This window comes from Rhea americana, unplaced genomic scaffold (assembly GCF_003343005.1).
Source record: "Rhea americana isolate MKP2758 unplaced genomic scaffold, rheAme1 scaffold_186, whole genome shotgun sequence".
NCBI lineage: Eukaryota > Metazoa > Chordata > Aves > Rheiformes > Rheidae > Rhea > Rhea americana.
In genome coordinates, this window is record NW_028185994.1 from 1,445,360 (window position 1) to 1,468,287 (window position 22,928).

The 22,928-nt window shown below is 38.2% G+C and overlaps 1 protein-coding gene across 2 annotated transcripts in view; it reads left to right on the forward strand.

Moving 5' to 3' along the window:
• The window catches only part of ZCCHC7 (zinc finger CCHC-type containing 7), a 116,391-nt gene extending 100,844 nt beyond the window's left edge, over positions 1-15,547 (forward strand). For both annotated transcript variants that reach the window (XM_085302121.1, XM_085302122.1), the window contains 3 exons: positions 8,267-8,362; positions 13,355-13,472; positions 13,888-15,547. In XM_085302121.1, the coding sequence (XP_085158247.1) occupies positions 8,267-8,362; positions 13,355-13,472; positions 13,888-14,339 (666 nt within the window). In that variant the 3' untranslated portion in view covers positions 14,340-15,547. The remainder of the gene's footprint in view (positions 1-8,266; positions 8,363-13,354; positions 13,473-13,887) is intronic.
• The last annotated feature ends 7,381 nt before the right edge of the window (positions 15,548-22,928 follow it).

A 22,928-nucleotide genomic window follows, 5' to 3' on the forward strand; every position in this document is an offset into this window, starting at 1 on the left:
TCTATTGTTCCTTGGCACTTAAAAATATAACTAGTGAGTGCCTGTGAATGGACATGCACATGTATATACATGAAGAATTTTTCGGAATTTCGGTAGCATTTTCTGCTTTAAAATTAATTACACTGGATTTGCACATTATATTTATTCTCTATCTGGCTTCTTTTGATGACAGGTGACAACCTGGTTAAATTAAATCTATTTTTCTGATGATGGTGTGAGGGAGAAAGAAGGAAAATGGTTACACTGAGGTTCTCCGAAATAGGTTAGGAGAAAACAATTTTGATCATTGAGGTATCTCTGTGACATGAGAGAGACGAATTTGAAGCATGTTCTGATCTGTTTTTATAAACTGTAGACTATGCAGTGCTCCGAGTCTTATTAAAGTGAAAATTGTTTACAGTGTTCAGACCACTTTAAAAAAATAAGTGTGAGAGATGGACTTGGAAATGCTTTTGTGTTTTTATAGTTACATATAGGTGATCAGACACTTTCCTTAGGACATATTCTGGATGAATGTCATTGTTACAAATAGGTAAAAATAATTATAGARATAATGAATATATATGATGCTTTTAAATAGAAAATGCATGAAAAAATAAAAGATAAACAASTATTAGCACATAAAGATAACATGTTGGTAATGTAAGGAAATCCAGTGCAACAGATTCAAAACTAGGTGCTGTGAAGTTTGAAGAAAAAACTTGAATYATTATTTATTTAGAATGTATACCAGTAAAAATCAGATTTCTAATGGAGTGATGCATCACTCCTGCAGCATCTCTTATATTCCAGCAGCATTATGTTTTGCTTATGTTTACTTTAATTTTAGCTATATACAGAAATAATTTCTAAAGAAATATTTATTAAAAATGCTTAATACAAAGTTATTTCAAATGTGGTACTTCCTCCTTTTGCATCTGATAATGAAAGGTGATTAGTACATGACATACAGGTTAAAGGGAAAGAGGGAGAGAGAAAAAGGAAGCTGTAAATCATCTAGAATGACAGTAAAAATTAAAACCTTGGGGTTTGCTGGGCTCCCCAGGGTATTAGCTAATAAATAAAACCCTGCTTTAGTTCTGTTCATCTTCAGATTTTACAGGCTTTGCAAATGTTTGTGTTCAGATTAATGTATAAATGAATGTTTAAGTATACATGTACTCAGTGTCATGAGTGTGTGTATATAATATATGCCTGCGTGAGTTCTATATGTGCATATGCTTGCGTATATAAAAACATACAAATCTGATAATAAACATGCAAATACAATATATCTGGATCTCCATACACTGGTTTCCTCCTCCTCCTTCTGCCTCCCTTTCCACTGCTCCCACCTCCCCCACCCCACTTCAAAGCTTGTGGTCCTTTCTCCATCCTTGTACTAAAAGGTTTCTTTGTAAGCCAGGCCATTTGTCCATCATTGTTTGGGGTCCAAACAGTGGTAAAATACCCTGTCACCGATCCAGAGTGCTGTGAATGGCAGCTTCTCTCTGGACAATTGGTGGTGGTGCCGAGAAATATTCCTGAGAGGATTATTTAACCTTTCAATTTAGGGGGCACAAAGCCTGGCTGATTAATGAACTTTCTGATGGGCGCTGATAAGCGGATCTATTTCTTTATTTCCTCTAAAAGTGATTCCTTCTCTGTCCCATATTACTATAATCTTAAACATAAAATGTGGCAAATAGATTAAAAAACAGCACTAAAGAGTTTATCTGCCTGGCAAACTGAAGAAGCTAAATTAAAATTGGTAATGAAAGCAGTGGCTGAGCCCTGTATATGGTTTTTAAATGCACTGTGTATTTTGAAGAGACTTATTCTCCAGCTTGCCTGGTAATGACTGCTTTTGGTGCAAAGTCCAGGGCTGGCTTCTGTTATCCCCCCAAAAAAATGAGTTGTGTTATCTGGATGACTGCAGACACATATGCATCCCCCTTTCTCACTGCATGGGCAGACAAGGTCGATAGCATTACAAGGTATTTGTGGCAGTGCTTGTTTCAGTTTTCAGAGCTGCCAGTTTCCAGCTAGATTTGAATTACAAAAGAAGAAGCTGGCATGAAAATTGAAAGGGTTTATCGGCTAGTCTGAAGCCTCATAGCACATTGCTTATTTATGCAGTCCATTTGCACCAGGAAATGTAAAAAGGAAATACATTTTAAAAATAAGGTCATAAAGACYCAGATATGTTTAAGATGGCAAATAAAATATAGATACCTATAATATCTTTCCAGGAAACGATTTCACTTAATGTTGCACATTACTTCGGAGGACCATTTATGYTACTGTCATAAATTTGTGCATTTGTGTCACTATACAGATAGTCTCTGGGGATTAAGAAGGAAGTGTTTGCTAACTTACTTTAAAATTAAAATAGAAGAAAGATATCTTTGTAGTTTGAGAGCTACATCAGAAATAGTTGAAGTTTAATGCACCATCCTATTTTAATAACGTTTTGCATTCCTTGTAAAATTAGCCATGGACGACTGGATAGATGCCACCACCGTTGGAGAAAATTGGGATGCCTCTTAACCATGAAGGTTTTGAAGCATTCGGGGAGTGTGGTGTTGTTATCCTTRCTATCTTGCATATATTCATTTTCTATACTAACAAGAGATTTTTTTGTTCATTTTTTAGAAAAGGCTTCCTGAATTAATATCTTAGTATTTTATCTTTGCTTAGAAGAATATCAAAAGATTACATTCATTTCTTTTAAGAATTTCATTTTTTACTTTTTGTTTCTTGCTCTAACCTTTTCACACAGTCATCTATTTGCATCTATTTAAAATGCGTTTATGAATGTCTTATTTCTGTAGAAAATGACGACATCATAATGCCTGTTCTGTGAACTGAACAACTTACATTCCTTCTTCTGGGAAGGGTGTTGCTCTTTCAGACTATGCAATCRAAAAATCATGTCCACTGATTCATGAGTTAATCTGTATCATTCACTTTTAAAAAAGCCCTCCAAAAGTCTGTTTAGTTCACTATTTACTTGGTTATTTTCTTGATTAATTCACTGTCTTTAGTTCATGAAGTGGGAAAGAATGATATAAACACATTTTGTAAAATTAATCAGGAGGTGAAATTTGTGGTAAGAGACTGACATGCAATTTAAAAAAGAGTAGTTCAGTGTTTGGGAGACATCCACAACTTCTTTTAGAAAAACTTTTTATTTTAGAGGGAAGAAGAAATGGAGAAATAAAGTCCAGTGAAGAAATGATCCTATTCAAAACTGATTAGAATTTTAGGGGTAAAAGYCAAAATATGAAATTCTCATATTTTAGTATGCATCAAGCTCAGTATATTTCTTTCGTGAATTTTCATAAGGATTTTTACTACGTAGCATGTGTGGCTTTAATGATGCAATCACCTGATAGACTGGGAAGACTCAAAAGGAGACGTTACGGTCTGTTGTGTACATAATATTTGTTTCAAAAATCTGCCTAATTAAGGAGTTACCCARTGGAGTGCAAGTCTTCCGGGTGCATGACATGGTTAAAGAAAATAACAACAACAAAAACCCTCAGTAAAATTACAGTATTACAAGATATCTTATACTGGCAATTTTGAATGTAAGAGAATGATACTTGCCTACCACTGTGTCAACTAAAATGCAAGTACACTGTGATAATTTGTAAAGGGAAAAAATATTTGTGTTTTCAGTGATACAGTTGTTTTGACAATTTCCCTGTCCAGCTCTAGTAACACCTGCAGTGTGTAAGGATTTACTTGATGATTGTCTTTCAATGACTCGTGAAACTGGTAAAACATCACTGCTAATGACTTTTGGTCCTAGCCTTCTGTCTTGTGTGCCACAGTGAGCTATGCAAAAAAGACTAACCTGTATGCAAAACCCTTCCGCTGATTTTGATGGGCATTTTGTTAGAACAAGAAGCACCTCTGATCTTCTGTTTGGTTTCTGTAGGGTTTTTTTTTTTCTCCTCTCCTTTAATCCATAATTTAATTATTTTGTGCTAGAGTGCACCAAAGACTAACAGTAAAAATGAATTGATAGAGTAGGTGTGAACACAGCAGGATCAGAAGAGATAACTGTCTCTTCTGAGCATCAGAGAACAGTAGTGGATGGCTTTGAGGTGGTGTGAGTAGCCTTACATTAGGCAATTCTAGGACATACTCTGTACAGAATTTGCCGAATTACTATGTCACACACTGAAATGGAGTTATATAAAATATTACTTTTTTCAACCAAAAAAAAAAAAAAAAGTGCAAGCCTTAATCACAGGCAGAATGAGAGATGATACAAGCTGAGCAAAGGCCATGACCTTGGTTTCATCTGATTGTGAAACTCTGGTAGGCGCTTTCCCATTTTTCTTGGTTGTCAGAATAGTTTCACTGCCTATGTATGGTGAAAGGTTTTTTTCAGAAGCTACTTCATCTGTCAAGCCGGCTCAAATGCATCTTTGTGGCTTATTAAGACACTTGGCACAGGTCAAGTTCAAACTACATTTGATTGTTACTGAAGTCGGATTTATGTTTTTGGGTAAGTTTGAATCATGCAGTATGTTTTACCTTATGAGTCCACTCAGATGCGCAGCTGTGAAATACGTCTGTCAGATAAGAGCAGTTTGATTTGCAGAGAGGAATCCCTCTTCTGGTTCTCTGCACCACTGAGGTCTACACATTGTGTACTATGCAGGAGCAGAAAATAAACAGAGATCAGAAGATTTTCTTTTACTAGTAAAAGATTGCAGATCGTAAGTAGTAATGAGCTTCATAAAAGCAAGCCCTCATTGGATCAAAGTCAGTTTAGATAAGGGCAGTTCAAGGTCACAGAGGGAGCTGCCCAGCAGGATCATTTGCATAAAAAATTACTGACAGAAATAGGCCAGTGAGGCAGCCCTGGCATTTTGATCTCTTGGCCTTTGTCATGGAGATTCCTAGTTGAGAAGGGAGGAAGGCCAGTGTCCCAGATAATGATTAACTGTTTTAATGGCATTCATTCATTCATTCCACACTAACTACTCATGCAGAAAAAAGGGTTATGTAAAATGACATTAGAAGAAAAATCATTTGTAATCGTTGCATCAGGCTGCACTTTGAGGAGACATTAGGAGTAAATCCATGGCGTGGTAGGCTTATGCTTTATCTTCTGATATTTACTGAGTGTACTGGTGCATGAAAAGCTTTCAGCAAGAATAGCAGATGGGATGGACCTTTCATAGTTAATGCTATCTACCAGGTTATTACTTCTATATATTGATAGTGAAGTAATCTCCAAGATATCACCCTACAAATATAGATTATTTAAATATTTGTAACAAAAAAAACCCTATAACATAGAGAAGCTACGTTCATGAATAGTTTATTTTGTACCCATATGGCTGGAGTCTTTAGATGCTTTTTAAGCCTTAAATAATAAGAAAACAGAGGGTTTATAAAATACAGGTTTCGTTTTTTGTTTGGCTTTGGAAAGAAGTAAAGTTATGTAGAGTTGTAATCTGACCTGTAAGTATTCGGTTTAATTTCTGTCCTTAAATGTGACCTTTTCTATTAGATAAAGAAAAGGAAATGTCATGGTAGGGATCGAGTGTGGAGGAGCTGGCATGGGAGAGAATGCAGAGCAGGAGAAGGTGGAGTCACATTCCTAATAAGACTCTTTAACGATTCTTGCACACTACAATAGGAAAACTTTAGTATCTTTGTGTTTCAGCAAACTGAGTTCTTATATGAAATTGTTTCCTGATGAGGTAAAGGTTTTCAGATTGTGCTCCTCTTCTTAGTGGGATTAGGTACTATCGTTAAAAGATAACATACAGATAACACTTTATAATGCCATTAAATATTTGGCTTGCTACATGGWTTTCTTGTAGCAGCTTAAAACTTGACGTATTCAGTAGTGAAAAGTACCAGCCATAGAATGTCAAGCATAATTTATTAGTTAGGTGAGTTATTCTTGTCTTCTGCTCTATGTTTAACTTTCGGATTAGAATGAAACACCTATTGAAGGAGTGTTTAAATGCTGTTTACCTACTAATTTAGCCATATAAATCACTACAGTGCTCTGGTGAACATGTTCARTTTTGTGTCAACATCCATATAGCTGGCATTTATTTTCAAAAGCTCAATTGAAAATAGTGGAATATGTTCGTCTTTTGTAAAAAGTAAGTGTCTTGGAATCACTTAATAGAGGAAGGTATAAAACTCTTCAGTAGGCATTTTAGCAGACTGTTTTGGAATTAAAATCATTGTGTCTCTGGCATGATACATTATTTGTAACTATATGTTCTCATTAAACTGCACCATACAAAGACCAAATAATACGATCATATCATTTTCGAAGTGAAGTTATGGTTCATTTTAAGGGCTAGCTGGCCAAATAACAGAATAGTAACATAATGCTCTTGATTCTCTTGATAGCTGTGTTATACCAGCGTGCTAGATGCAAAGTTCTCTAGCAGACAAGAACTGACTGAAGACAGTGGCCTGTTGGGTTTTGTAGCAGTATCACAGTGTACACTTCTATTAGCATCAGCTTTGAAAAAAAAGATTTAATATGTATAAAATTTTACATGATGGGAGGCAGAGGAAAGTATCATTTGTAGAATTTATTTCTGTTTTTAGGAGTCATATCCAAAGTGGAGGTGATTTCTATGTCTGAAGACTATGCATCTCTCATGTTCAAAACTAATCAGAATAGAGATGATTCTTCCAGTAAATTAAACCCACAGATTTTTGCCCGAAGAGATTATGCAAATGTTTTTGTGGTTCTTTTTTCTTGTCTGCTTTGTATATTTATGATAAAAAGAATAAGTGAAAAACTAAGCTTACTGAGTGACTTACACAGTACTGTTAGATGGAGATGAGGAGCTCTCATTCCAAGGCATGGATGAGAAATACACAAATTATTGGGTTTTTTTGAATTATTTCCCRGTGTCCCCCACATTTGTCAGAAATCATTCTTTTTTTTCATGCCATTTATTGCTGAGTTTATGACTCTTGTTAAGTCTTCCTTCACTCTTTCGATGAGTGAAAGTGAATTTAGTAAAATGAACCTGAAGCACATTTAAATCCGTAGCTGAAGGGCATTCAAAATAAGGTGACCCTACAGGTGTGATCAGATTCATAAAAAAAAAAAAAATGTAGAAGAATTCTGTGGTTTCTGCATATTTTACAGGCATTGTGGTCATTCTTCTGGAGACTGTGCAGGAAAAGACAGTGGGTTTAGTGGCAGATGAACATGATGAGAAAGATTTAAAGAAAATAATTTCTATAATGAGTTTAACAAAATATTACTAATTTATTTGAAATCTGCAACAGCTTTTTTAGAGTCAATGAKAAGGAAATGTGAGGAACTCTTAAACATAATAGGTTGCTTTTTTGTCCTGGTGTTTTTAAGACACAATTCTTACATCCCTTGTTCAAAGCTGTGTCAACTCTTACTACACAYGGGTTCCGTTGTAGGTTTTTTTCTTTTCCAGTGAATGAAAGTTTATGTGTATGTGAAAAATAAAACTGTCCACATATGCTCACATATTCCACCTATTAGCTTTAAATGAGGGAAAAAATTGCCTGTTGCACTGATTTCGGTAGAATATAATGTAGTCTTTCTTTAACAGTGGAATGTAATCTTTCTTTACATTATTATAAGCCTAAAGAATGTTTTGAATTTGAACAGCTAAACACCATACTACGATCTTCTGTTTGAAGCAAAATCCTATCCTCCAATTGTCCTGAAAAGATTGGCAGGTTCTTCTTTAGTGAATATTTTTCCTGAGATTATTTTTGGAAGTTGACGTAGGTTTGGGAATGCAGTAGGTGAAGGTCTTGCTTCTCTGTCAGATCTTTGCCATATTGCTTTAAGTGAACACTGCTGGGAGGAACTAGTTTAGCAATACACAAATGTGCCTATCCAGCTGGTGGATGTAATATCTGATGGCCTGGTCTGTCCCCTGCGGATAGTGGGGCATCTGTGAAGGGGGGGAGGGACTGAGAGAAAAGGAGGAGGAAAGAGAGATAAATCGGCAGCCTGTTTTCTCGTATTCAGAATTGAAATAAAATAGGCAGGTGGAATAGATACTGAGGGTGTGTCTTCCTAACTCATTTATGATACTGAGGGTTTAATTTGCTGTGCAAGATTACAGTAATACGAGCAAGTCTCTGCCTTTTCAAATGTAATATTCCAGCAGCAAGGAGGAAATATATTGATGTAAGCATAATAAAATTTTATTTATGTAATTTTAATTTATTTTTAATTCAGCATTCAGAAAACCGCCATACCTAATTCTCACCAATTTCCATCTTTCAGACAAAACCAGGGCCAATAAAGATGGCTAGTTCTCACTCCGAGCACTCTGCTTTAGTGTACTGCTACAACTGTTCACGGGAAGGACATTTTGGATACGTAAGTCTCAGTAATCTCTGCTTCAGTGTTGAATATATCCGGGGTTTACAAATTCTTATCTCTGCCATGGCCTGTGGCTGGAGAAAAGAGCTGAAAGAATCAGGCTAATGCTGTAGAAAGAGCCACTCTAAGGGAATGTTTGTGAGTYTGCAGCATTGATAGAATCATTGGAGGCTAGTTTAAAGTGATTTCACCTATCTAGTTTAAAAATGGCTAAAGAAAAAAAAATACTGTCTCAGCGTGGCAGATTTGGTGATTTGTTTTTTAAAACCTAAGTTAAAAATGAGATTGTCTCTGAAAGAGATTATTTATTGGAAAGTAGATGCTGAGCAGGCCTCTTTTTTCTCCATTTTTCCTGTGGCATATGGCATGAAATATTGCTGCCAGTTCAACATTTTGTAAGTTCTTTCACCACAATCAGCCTGACTGCTTGAAATTTCTGTTTGTTCAGACTCTGACTGGTGAAATCTGTTTGGGACTTGCCAGTTTCCCTGTTTTAGGGGATCATTGTTTATAACTTCGTGTTTTAATTCGTCACCTGAATTAAGTTAAACCTCATCCTTCCTAATAGTACAAATMTTGGTGGTAATGAACACTGTAAGCCTTAAGTGGTTTCAATAAAATTTGGAGGTGTCTTGCACYCTGTATTGAATATTGGTGTTTTTCTTGATTATTAGTTTCCTGTCATGACAACATCTATGACTTTGTAGCCCGGTRCCTGCAAAAATGTAAAACAAGCAAGTGTTAGGTTTTTGTTTGTCTGTTTGTTTTTTATGGAGTAAGTCTTAAGAACAACCAATAGTCTAGAAAATGAGTTACTCATGCACTGAATGGGTTACAGTTGTTTYTGTACAGCTTAGAGCAAATTCCCAATAAATGCCTGCCTTCGTCTCCTGCCTGCTCTGCATGTCTGTTCTTATAACTTAGTAAAGTTATATCATTAAAGCTTGCTGCTGTTTTTAACCTTGCTGTTAGARAAGGGGACATTCACTTGTAAATACTTAATCTCTACTAGTATATATCTGTCCTGTTAATATATGTRTCTATAATATGATATATTAATCTCTATTAATATATTTATCCTACGAATAGGACAGATATGGCAGTTTGTTTCTCTTGGCAAAGCTAAAAATTGAAGGGAGGAGTTCTAAAACTAGGTTTTCCTTGCAGTCAAATTAAAATTTTTCTGAATAGTGCATTTTGGCTATGGTATACCTGCTGCTACATTCTGGACACAGTGGAACCTTGACAGGTGGTTTGGAAGTCCCAGGAAATAAGCAGCTGTTACAGATCTGTGGGAGGAAAGTGACGTACGTAAGAGAGAAAAGTCTATGAGCAGCCTAATGTTTTCTGCAGGCCCTGTAGGCACTACAGGCAGTACCATGGCAATGCTACAAGAGTCTGAATCTTAGACTTCATGTGCAAGACATATGAGACATATGCTTAAGATAGCTATACATGTGGTGACAGTGGGATACCTCAACACTTCAGTCCTGTCATAACTTGTTCTATCCAGTGTTTGAGAACATAGTTAATAAAACCTTCAGTGAGGAAAGCACTGAAGCTGCTTACATTTCTATAGACAAGCAGAATAAAGCCCATATGAGTAATATATTTGTTACAGTGAGCGTATAAAATAAAACTGAATTGAGAGGCTTGAACAAAAAGTGGGAATGATTGTTGGCAGTTCATAAGGAACGTTTTACTAAACTGTCAAAAAATGACATTCAAGTGAGGTAGCCCACATAGTTATAATTAAGGCTGCATTAAAAATATTTAATGAAAATGGAGGAGGAGTTGATAGCACTTACTCAGATGAAAAAGGCAGAAAGGGAATAAAGACAGGGACTAAAATGATTCAGGGACAATATTACGTGACTATCAGAGTTTAAGAAGGTAAAATGGTGCTTTTCCTAGTGTACAAGGAGCAGAAATAGCCTGAACAATGACTGAATGAAAATGGTAGAAGTCAACAGAGAAAAGCAAATGGAAGAATGTACATCTGAAATATTTGAAGCACTTTTTTATTCAAAAATGGTCGAACAAATTGGACTAGAAACAAATTGGACTAGATACATGTGCATCTTTATCATGATCCAGCTGGACTGGAATTATATTTGAGATTTGCAACTCTAACTGAGAAAACTGTGGTCCTAATCACTATCCATCTTCATGCAATGGGCCGCCCTGTCAGGGCTTGAAAGATCTTATAWTTTAAAGAAAATAAAGTTCAGAAAAATTGTTAATCTGTAAAAATAAACATCTCTAACATTAGCTTTATATCAACATCTTAGCTTTCCTGTCTATACCTCAGGATCTGCAACCATTGCTTCTACTAAATAGTTAAAGCAGCCTATAAATTGATCAACAAGACTGGGACTGGTTTTACATAGACTTATCTCAATCAGTATATCTCGTTGCAGTCTATATCTTGTATGGTACCATTAAATCTAGCCAAGGAATACCTTTTGCTGGAGATCTAGGGAGAACATTCCAACAAACTCAGGCAACAGCAAAAAGTTGATAAATCCAAGTCTTAACAGGATCAGTTCTGGTTAGAAAGCCRTTCTGGACCACTCACTGTTGTTTACAGAAAAGGAAATAGTTAATACATAAGCTGGCAAAGGTTCCAACACCTRACAGTTACACTTCTTGAATTTAGTGTATTATTAATTAAAACAAGAGTATTTTTAAATCTAAAGTCCATTAGAGAGTTCATGAAGAGAAGAATTTTATTTTCTTTAGCAGACTTCACATTTCGTTCCTTTTCATAACACTGTCACTCAGGATTCTAACAAAAACATGGTCATTTTAAAGGACATCCTGATAAGAAAGTTTAGAAATAAAAAGTTAATCAAGAACAGCCCATTGCATTATGCGACTTGCAACAGCAAGTGTTTGGGGCAGCAGGGATAAGGAAGTAGACAGTATCTGCAGATGTGCCTCGCATTCACATCCCAATATGCCAATCAAACAGAAAATTTCTCCAGTGGGTTGATAGCAGGCTATGCTTTCCATCCTCTGTGTGTTACCTCCAGTGCTAAGGAACGTCCCAAGAGTATTTAAYAGTACAAAGTGTGTGGCAGTAGTGGCAGTTTACTTGAGAGGAAGGGATACAGAAAAGAGTGTTTTGGACACTGTTGAATTAATTTTTTCAATGCAATGAAGTTAAAAAGAAGGGAAGAGGAGTGCTGATTTTGGTGCATTTCATTCACTAAGGCTTAGTGAATATGCTTGTTAGCATATTAACAAAACAAAAGATAGTGAAAGGTCCATTTGTCTGTAGAACAAGACCTAGACTTTATGCAGCATCTGTGTAAGTTTCACAGGTATCAAACAATAATGAATGTGTCTTTGCATACTCCTGTGTAAAGCARATCCTGTTACTTTCAGTAATGTATTTGGCAATGTTTAAGGGTAATATTTTCTTTCATTTTCTTTCTTTCAATATAGTCAGACCTTATTTTGTCCTGTTTAATGGCCACTATTAGATTTTGCTCATCTGAAACTTACGTATTTGAGATGTCATTTTTCTGTTGTGCTTCTCTGTCCTCTTAAACTTGAGAGAGTTAAATGAAGAAATTGAGGGAGGTAARAGGGATGTCTCGGGGGGAAATGTTAGACTGTTAAGGTATTTAGCTGCAAAATCCAATCGGCTTTCCTGGATATTCAGCTTAGAGGAGTGTCTGCTGAGAATGGCATAAGGCAGGACTGAAGTTAAATGGCTCCTCCTAGGTCTCTTTCAGCATGATACTGCAGTCAGAAAAGGCTGGAGTGCCAAGACTTAGGGAAATTCTAGCTGCAAGTTCCRTTGATCCTCTGTGCTCCTTCGTGTGGAGACACGCTTTTTATCGTATAAYTAACAGTTCCCTTTAGGAGGTCACCTCATCTAATTACCTGATTCCTCACTAAATTTCGGCCAAACAAAGACCAAATGCAAGTGGAGAAAGAAGAAGAACAGAAGAGCAGAATCCTATCGAGCATCACAAGTTTAGTTAGGCTGGCTCACAAGGTGTTGTGAGCATTAGTATGTACAATGCTGAATAAATTCACATTACTGGATCAAGTATTTGAGAAACTAACTTGCATACTCAGCATGTAAGCCGTTCAGAAATGTCTGTTTCTCTGCCAGCAGCTGGTGGTTTGWGGTCCTCTTCCTCTTCCCCAGAAATCTGATACATTTGCATGGAAAAATCTTCTGCAGGATTTGTTTTTGTTTTCTGTCTAAGAGGAAAGTTTTGTGTGGTCAGATATACAACTCTGACCTCAGATGAGCGGTGTGAGGAGGCTGCTACGTCTAGCTACTCGTCACTCACTYACTTCTTCTCTTATTTTTCCCTCTTGCCCTTTGAGCCTGCCACCTTTCTGCACATAGGGTCCCCTCAGGTGATCCAGGAGCTAAAAAAGCTCCTTTGCATTAAGAAGTCTTTTGACAAGCCAGGGCTACTGCCCGTACAAGTAGTTGTGCTGGGAGACTGAAGGGGGCAGTAAGAATCACAGAATCATGAAGCCGCTAAAGCAGGTAGCAGGAGAACCTGGCTCAGCTGCAGACAGAGCAGCGCTTCTGCTCAGATTCAGTTTGGCATTTGCATTGTATTTACCTGCTGTTCACCTAATTGTAGCCCTCTGCTTTTAAGAGTGCTGCATATGTGTAATAATTGAGGGAAAACATGGGACTCCTTCCTTTTGCTGCAAGTACCTTGCAGTTTAGTTCATTTAGCGTTTGTGTGTTTCTCTGTGTGCAGGAAGTATTATTGGAAATGAATAATGAATTAAATGAAAATAAATAATAAATAATAAAATTATTAATTAAATTATCAGTGTTTTAAGAATTGTTGGCTGCATTCTCGTTAAGTACAGATCAGCACTCGCTTTCAGTAGAGGAACTCTGATTTACACATAGTGAGGGTTCAGCCTGCAGAATGTGATACATTTCCTTTGCTCTAAAGTTGTAATTCAGCTACATCAAATAATATGAAATGTATTTTTCAGGAGTGCTCAGAGAGGCGGATGCATGGCAGTATTTTCCCTACTTCTCCATTCATCTACTACTATGATGATGAATATGACATCAAGAGGAGAGCTAACAGACTAAAAAGAAAGGTTGCAGGTACAGTATGTCTCAGTTCTTCGAAATATTTTCTTCTATACTTCTTTTTGAAATATTGTAGGATTATTTTCTTGTGTTGGGAAAAGCTATAGGGATTTGAAAATGTAGTCTAGGGTTAGTAAAAGATTTATGACTTTATCCATTCCTGTCTATTTATTGTTTCAAAGACATTATATGGGCACTGTCAAATGTTTTCATCAAAAATGCATTGATATTAAAATTGCTATACACAGGCAGGAGGAGGATTAAACTGTAATTTGTTAGGATTCTGGTCTATTGACAAAAAACAAGCACTGTGAAAGGGTCTATAATCAGAATAAACAAGTTATTTTTACCATAAGGAAATCTGTGATGGCTCAGACACTAGGTTTCATGTTTGTGGGTGAGTACTGAAGTAAGTTGTCCTGTTTTACAGAACTACAAGAGGCTGGCCTTTTGCCAATACAGTTAGAGAGCCCATTGAAGAAAGAAAAACACAYGGAACACAGCCATAAAAAAAGGAAAAAGCCTTGGAAAGAGTATGGTAAACATCATAAAGATGACAAGTATCTCAAAAAGACTAAGAAGAAATCCCAGGCAGACAAACTCAAAGTAAAAAAGCACAGACATGATGCTGAAAGGGGCCATGGAATGGAGGAGGACTTTCCTAGAGAGTGTAAAAAGCATGCATTGAAGGGTGGCAAAAAATGGCAGAGGTCAGTTCTCCAGGCACATGGCAGCAAGACAGAATATGCACAGGAGATTCTGGAAGCAGCTAAAAGAAAGAAGAAAAGGAAAAAGCAGAAAGACAGTAGTCCCAATATTGATGAGAATTTATTCCTTATAAAACAGAGAAAAAGGAAATCTAAACAGAAATCTAACTGCTAATGGGGAAGTAGGCAGCAAGCCATGTCATTTACTAGCACTGCCTATTGTATATTTTTATCCCTCTTTTAACACATACACTTTTGAATCCATTCCTGAATCCAGACTGGTGTGCCTAACTACCAGTCATTAAATGAACGTCTGTTTTTATTTCCAAAGGAGTAATCATAAACATGGCATTGTTCACTTGATGGGAAGTATTTAATGTCCATCAGTAGAGTGACTACATTTTTTTGGCAGTTCTGGGTTAGTCCGTAAGTTTATTTTATTTTCTTGTAATGAGAGAGGGGTCTTTGTTGGATTTGGTRGGATTTTATTCCTTAACTTGTGAAATGTTCCTTTACCTTTCGGAGTGGGAACTGCTGTTTGGTAAATGTGATTCCTTTTCAGCTGAGATTAAAGGAGGGCTTTCACATYAGGAGGAGTCAAGGTAGGGAGAGAAGAATGTAGATCTAAAATGTACTCCTAAAAAGGAATGTAGTTGCTCAGCTCTCTCTGAGTGCCAGGAAGCACTTTTTCATTTCTTTCTCTCTTGGAGGGTGTTGTGAACTTGTTATCTTGCACTTTGGGGCGTGATAGTCTTTTAGCTTGCAGTCTGATACAGTGGTATCAGTCCATCATGGTTATTGCTACACTTTTCAGTCTCAGCTGCAAATGAGCTCTGCAAAGGAGCCTAGTCCTTGTCTTTTTTGACTAGTAAACACAGCAGGAGAAATCAGTTAAGAAAATGGAAAGACACTCAAGTTTACACCTTGAATTAAATATGTCTGTGTTCTCCCTTGTGTGGAATTTCTTTTTGAAAAAGAGAACTACGTAGCAAGATAGCAGAACATGAAAAATGTATTTGATTCCAGACATACCATGCTAAAATTTAATAATTTAATTTTTTTCAAGATGGTTATTTTTGTAATCTAGGATTAAGCAATTATGTTGTTAGAAGCTTTCTAAGAATAAATGCTTGGTCAGAGGAACAGCCCAAATAAAACTTCATTTTAGAGATATCCAAAACTACAGATTTATTCTAATTTTCTTGCATTATCAAGCAGAACTATCAAAGAAAACACTGCTTCTCTGTCATATTTTGAAACTACGTCAGCTCTAACAAGAGATTTTCCGTTTCTGAATAGGATGTTGTCTGTACTATAAATACTTTTTATGGAATGTGATCTATGCTATAAATGCTTTTAGTACAATAGAGATATTAACTAAGAGCACWTTTGCATAAAGCCGTATGTATGTCCTCTGTTAATTCTTTCTCAGAAAGTGGCTTTAGCTACTGCTGTGTGTTGAAATTGGAAAGTGTTCATAACCTATGCAACTGTATGTATATCTAAGGAGGGAAAAMCAGCAGTACCTACAATAGCAAAAATTCAGGGCAAACTTCTGCCAGCAGTATTTCACACTGATACTCCCTAAATTCAATTTTTTGTTTGAAAAGGCCCCCATGTTAACACWAGGATTTTACAGATCATATCACTTCAGAGCTAAACCGGTGTAATACTTGGAAACCTGATGCCCATTTTTGCTTAAGTATGTCCTTGTTGGCATCTGAACTGTTTTTTGCTTAACTTGATGGAATACTTAACTGAAAGCCTCTAGCAACATTGGAAAAGTAMATCCCTAGCCCTAGTTAAATTTTTTAATTCCACTAAAGACTTGCCCCTAACACAGGAGTTTGTCCTTTTTCATTTGCTGTGTTTTATTTCCCTTTCTGTTTATCAATGCGTGGTTCTATTTGAACAAAAGTCTCCAGAGCCTACAGCTCAACTAAGCAATAGACCAGGAGAGGGAGAGAAAGGGAGGGGGGTTGTTTTGAGTTAAGTATGAGATCAACTCCAACTCTTCTGGTACAACAATCTGGTGATGTGACCAATGCAAGACATCATGACATAAGCAAGTATCTTTAGGAGTTCTGTCATTATACCTTTTAAATAACAACTAAGAGCCTAGGAGACTGTATTCTTGACCTTGTGTTTGCTGATACTTCCTTGGACAGAACTGTTAAGAAGGGACTTGCTTYGCACAGGACTAATTATCTGTCTGCAGGAAATGGACAGGTCAGACTTCAGTAATTAACATCTCCTGGGTGTATGTGCTAGGGTTGTATATACTGCAGGTTGACTGCCCTCCACAGATGGAAAATTCTCTTTCTGACTAAAGGGTGACTATATGAGTGGTCTCAGAGAATTTTATCATAGTAGCTTTGCTACCTCCAGTGATAACTGTGAACCATGTTAATACAAAAACGGGGAATGGAGAACTCCTCTAACCTGTGGTTAGCCGAATTCTAGGGAATCTTGCCTCCCAGAATTGTTCTTTCTGTTGTTTTTAGCAGCAGTTAYGTTGTTCATGGTTTTTTTGTTTTTGTTGGCGGTTTGGGGGGTAATGTAAAAAGATGCGGTAAAATTGTGGCCTCATCATTCTCTGCACTGTACGATAGAGTGTTAAGAACTGGTCCATGGTCTGGAGTGTTTTCAGATGCTCTATGTCTCTCTCTGACTGAAGAAAAAGGAGTTCTTTGCCCCTTCTGTAAGTACRGGAATTGTGTCCTTTAAACTGCCTATATGCATTGTTGAATTACCATTCTGATATCTGATATGAAATGAATAAGATTTTTTCCTAACGCTTACATCTAAATTTAAGGTGCCTAGCTATTGTAAAWCTTCGGCTTTACATCAGCTGGACATCCACAATGAGCTGTTTCCTAGATGTTCAGTGACTTCAGCCAACTCCACTTTACCTTGAACTCATCTATGAATCTTTTCAAATCTGTGTATGTTGGCAAGCACAAAAACAAGTAAACTGAATTTTTCTTGGGAAGGTAATAGTGGAAAGTTAAAGCAAGGTGGGTAGTTGTATACAGGTGTTTGGGTGTACGCCCAAAGGCCTGCCTGTAGAATATGGCCTGTCTGTCACTTGTGGTAAATATTGCAAGCACCAGATTATGTGTTTCTGAAAGAAGTATCTCTGGCTTTCCCCTCTGACTGCATCAGCTGTCCTGTCTYGAATATACCTAACCTGGCTTTTGCTCAGATGGATATCTTTTGCTTCTGTTTGCAAGACTGAGTAAAAGCACAGAGAGAAAGCAGGATACTTGGAATGATGGGAAGAGAAAAAGAGGAAAAAGCAAGATGTGGAAACAGATGGGAGCTGAATGAAAGAACTTTTTTGTGCAAAATATCAGGTGAAGGCCTGTAATTAACTGGCTGGAACATAGCTCTGCAGTAAAGTTCGCAAGCTGAATATGAGGTAGCTTTACAATGGTAAAAGAAGCACATACTACATGAACAGATAAAAAGGAGTATTAAGCACGAATCCACTTGGGTCATTGCAGGTAAGATCTCAGCTCAAATACTGACCTATCTCAGGCATTGCACTTCAAGACAGAGAAAATCCACTATATGAGCCCGAAAGAGAATTTGGAGAAGAATCAGAGGGTCCAAACAATGCATCTAGCAATTAAAGACTGAAAGGAATAAGCCAGGGTTTTTTTCTAGGGAAAAGCAGATGCTAAATAAGCTGTGACAGAAAGGGCTGTTTTTAATATGGGGTAAGTAGGACAAGCAGGCAGAAGCTTAAATTGTGGTAAGAAAAGTGTAGATAAGACACTGAGACAAATGTCTTTAAAATGATAAAGATGCCAGAGAACTACAGTGAGTTGTCTGAAGAAGGCATGATAACTGTTTATGTCAGTTTTAAAGGAAAACAGTTGAACAAACCTGCCAAAGACAACGAAGATAGCTGAGCAAGCAGATGGGGTGAATCGACTACCRAGGTCCTTCTCTTCTGTGGTCTGCCTGAGAATATTTGTCCTGCTGTCCCTTCTATGTGAACAGCAATGTCCTGCTCTGCTGTTGTGCAGAACATAGGTGAGTATGTCACATGGCCAGGCACTGCTGCAATTAATAGTRGAACCAGGCCACTTACTTAGGTCCCACAGAGATACTAGACTATCATTTCCCATGGTGAGATGATGCTTGAGTGTCCATGACTCGGTGCCCTGCATAGGATAACCACGATACTGAATTGCAGCTTGAAAACCTTCCCTCACACGGAGTGCTTGAACCTTCTGACACATGGGGAAAACGGTGCAGTGAGGCAAAAAGGATTTGCCTTTTGTCAGCAGAGCTGTAGCAGAATCCRTGTTTCCAGAGTCCTAGCCTAGGAGAAGGACTCACACTCTGTTGGAGGCTATCTACACACAGACATGAGTAATCTGTGCCCCCCAAATCTTAAACTGTACATGGACAAGTCAGGAAGTCACCTGCTGAGTTCCTGGAGAACCGATATCAAGCATTTCTGGTGGATGTGCTTAGCCCTCCTTGACAATAGTGTTGGGCTCTACTCAACAGAAACCTGAAGACGCTTCTGGTACCTGAGACTAAAACTGGTTGCATTCAGCATCAGAARTCTGTCACTGGTAGTTTCTCCTATAACTGCAAATACATTTTCTCTCCAGCAACAAATGAGTATTGCAGAACTAACTGCAAAAATAGTAAAGTTGAGCATGTTTCTGCATAGGAAAATGTCAAGTGGGGCAGATAGATACACTTTCTACCAGCAAAAATATAATCACATTAGCTACTAATTAAAAGAAAGCCCTGCAATAAAATCCTGTTCTAGACCAGATTACTTGCAGGCTAAGACAGTTTCACTAAGCTCCATTTTATGCTATTAAAYGTACCTCAGCCTGTCATTCCTCCCACCTGCTATTTTTTTTCCTTCAAAGAGCTGTCAGTCTTTACTCCAGAGATGCCTGGGACTGAAAAACATGCTTGTCCCAGGAGAGGATAGTGTCTCAAGGTCACAGTTGATGTGCATTGGTGAAGCAGCATGAGGGAACCTACACTGCGTGAATAAATAAAGGGCTGTAGCACAGCCCAGACTATGTGGAGGAGACAAGATGGGTGGATCAAAAGGTCAGAGACTTGTTTAGTAATGGGGGCAGTTATCCCAAGAGTGGAGAGGGGAGAAGAGGGGATTCAGTGATTCACTATCACTGCTGCAGCCACTACACAGCAAGGTTGGAGATGGAATGAATACYGTAATTTCAAGTTTACATCTTTGCAGTGTATCATCATACATTGGCAGAAGAATTAAATTGGTCACTGTAATACAYTGGAAGAGAGGGCTGGCTTCTCTTTAAAGGTCTTTTTGCTCTAAAGTCTTAGAAAAACAAGGCATGAGTTATTGTACTATCTTCAGGGAAAGCCATTTAAACAAGCACTACCTGAGTTACACCGCTATACTGTACCGAGCTGCTCTGAGCACTGACCACCGATTAAGATGACTGCAGTTGCCTCTTCCTGTGTCCTAACAAAGGCTGCTTGTGCCTGTCCCGTTGTTGCTGCCTTCCTCCGTGGGATTCCCATGTACAACACATCAGCAGAAGTCTGAAACCAAAGGCAGAGCGGGGGATATGCTGTGATACCTTCTATGCAGGCCTCAAGCCGTGTCACCAGGGAAGGACTAGGCATGAACTGTATGCTTTTGAAAGTAGAGTCCGAATTCAAGGCCTCTCCTGTTAGAGGGCTCTAGAGGTACTGGGCTCCGTGCTGGTCTAACATAGGCTGTACTGCGTCCATCAGAGGTGGCCATGCTTGTACCACCATGGAGCGGTGCTATGTAGTCCTCCCAGGGAGCCCTTCTAGTAAGTCTTTGGCTCCTGAGCTCCCCTTAACATCAGCAGAATCTTAGATACCACAGCAGCCAGACGTGTCTCACTCCTACCCAGGGCAGAGACTGCCGCTGAAGTGTGTTAGAGCTCTGRTGGGCCAGATGCTGTGCAGAGAGATGCTGAGAATTCACGATCCAGTGGACTGAGGAGGGAGGAATTATCATCCTGTTTCATTGGTGTGGAGCCAGAACTTGGACAGACTAAATGACATACCTGTGTTGCAGAGCTGGGAAGAGAAAGCRGACGTGACACCAGTGATCCCTAAAACAATCCCCCTGCTCTCTGGCAAGTGGCTGCAGCTGCATCTCTGGCTCTCCAAGCTTAGCAAACAAATGAAACTTTAAGCTTTTGATATTTGCCAGAAAGTAGTCTCTTTCTGTGAGTAATTTGCATAGCTTTACTGGGATTTGCTGCGCTTCGCAGTGGAACTTACTGACTTGGATCTTCTTCATTAAACATGACTAGCAGAACGCCATTGGCTTCCCTCTGTAGAAATCCTACTACCAGTTTTTCCAATTAACAGTTCTCTTCATTTTATGGCAGCAACTCCTTCTCTCACTTGCAAAAAAGTATAACTTTTAGTCTCTGCTGAACCCACCATCTATCTTCATGTTCTTCCAATAGCCATTAGTAAGTAACCTGCTCAGTCTTTACTTGCAGAAGGAAGTTCAGATACTCCTACTGTGTTTATTATAAACATAAAAGCGTTGTTTAGGCTAAAGTACACTTTTATTGCTGCGGGTTGTCTGTCTTGGCAGATGTTACTGAGTGGGAAAAAGCTATGACAGCTAGACAGCCTGAGCTAACAAGGTGGGCTTGTTGGCTTTGCAACACTAAATAGTCTGCAGAAGAAAGGATAAGAGGAAGCATTCCTCGCTTTGTGACTAGGGTTGCAAACTGGCAGGAGTGTAGAAAAAGTTGCTCTGTGCTCTAGAAGCAGATCGAGGCAAAATCTATTCAGGGAAGCTGTCTGTTGGTATCAGAGCCATGCTTCTAAGAGCATAGGTGGTACGTATCTTCTGATGTTGGACTGTATCTTTTCCTCTGGAGCTAAAATGACCATTTCATTCCAGAGCACAGCAGAAGAGCAACAAGCTATGTTGCTTTGGGACCATTTTCCACCTTTTCACTTTTTTTTTTTTTTTTTTTTTTTTTTTTTTTTGCCACAGAGTTCTTAAGAGCAAAAAAAACCACCCCTCTATCTAACTAAGAATGAGGGAAGAAAACCACCTGCATTGATGAGGCTGCTCTGTGGATTGCTCCAAGCTAAGCTTTCATTGATTATAGTTTCCAAACCAATGTTTAAGCAGGACTAACATCAACATAAAACCCAGTCCCCATCATTATGCCTTCCTAATCACTAGATCCCACAGAGATACACTTTTATTCCATTCTTTAGGGTCTAGAGAGAGCATAAGCTCCAAGAACCCTGGTACATGGAAAATTCAGGCTAAGCAAAGCTTTATCCTCCTCCTCCTAGCTTGTGTGTTAAGAGGTTTCTGTTGAAACCTCTGAAGTGAATTTTCTATGCACTATAGTTTTTCATTTTGTCTTTTAATTTTTCCTTTAGTGATGTATTTTCAACAAAAGAACAAAGCCAACACGAAGCTATAAAATAATAGTAAAGTATATTTTAAAATGTACACACACACACAGGGCTTTTTTAAAATTTGAGATTAACATTAGTAGAACTGCCTCGGTTGAAGTTAGGAGGCACCACCTAAACCTCATGTTGTGCATCGCTCCTCATGATCTCCCACTTCAAATGCTGAGATCCTCTGCTTTTCTATCTTCTGCACATCTGCGAGAAAAACAGAAGTATTTAAAGTAATGCCCAACACATGTTGTGACAATTAAAGGTATCGTAGAACCAGAGGGTCCCAGAAGAGCCATAGCTTCCGAAATAAGGCCAATCCTGTTTCCATCCTCAGCCTATTCTGAAGATTGAACCAAGGAGACAGATGTTGGGTGTTAACATGTCCCTTCTGCTAATTGCCTCTGCCACAGATGAAGATACCCTGGAGAGGGAAAGAAAGCCTCATAGTTTTGGCATAGTTTTTCCAAACCTTTTGAAGGAACAGGAATTCAACAACAACAGCAACAGCTGCATCAGCAGCTGTTCAGCTCCTGTTAATAGAGCATAACAGAACAAACAGTTCATCTGCTCGTCAAGGCATCTAGTCATAAAAGGGCAATGGTAGGAAAGCCCAACACTTGCAAAGGAGTCTGCTCCTAAGATGTTGCTATACTGAGATGTTGATCAGGAGAACAGCAGCTTGCTGGGTAGAATGTGTTACTGGAACCGTGACTCATTGACAGCTTGTGGTAAGAGCAAACACACTGCAAAGATGAAAACAAACAACAAAAAAAAGTGATTAGGTAAGCCTCCACCTTCCGTGGTGCAGAAGAACCCTGTGGCCACCTAACCTGGCAAGCTTGGAAAAACAAGACCCCACTCAATCCAACTTATTTAAACTGCAGCACAGTTGCCTAGTCCAGCCAGACTTCATCCATAGTTCATGAGCGGGGGAAGAAGCAGACTGCACCAGCTGAGCACATGCAGGCCCAAGACACAGCACAGCTCTTCCAGCTATTTTTTTATGACTGAGTAACATTTGAATATGTTCACTGATACAGAAGCAGACTTTCAGACAGTTACAACTGACTGTGACACTGCATAGCATGATAGCCAGTAATTGCACTTTTTTGCATTGCAAAATGATTATTAGCACCTCAGTTCATTATCAAAGCAAATTTAATTTTTCAGTGTAGAGGAGCCAGTTGTATTTATAAAGGAAACACTGTTGATATAGCCAGAAAAAATTAATTCATGACAAATGTAAGGAAAATTAATAGTCTTTAACCAGGACAATATTTGACTGTGTCTAATTGTGCTTTGCCAGGTAAAGTACACT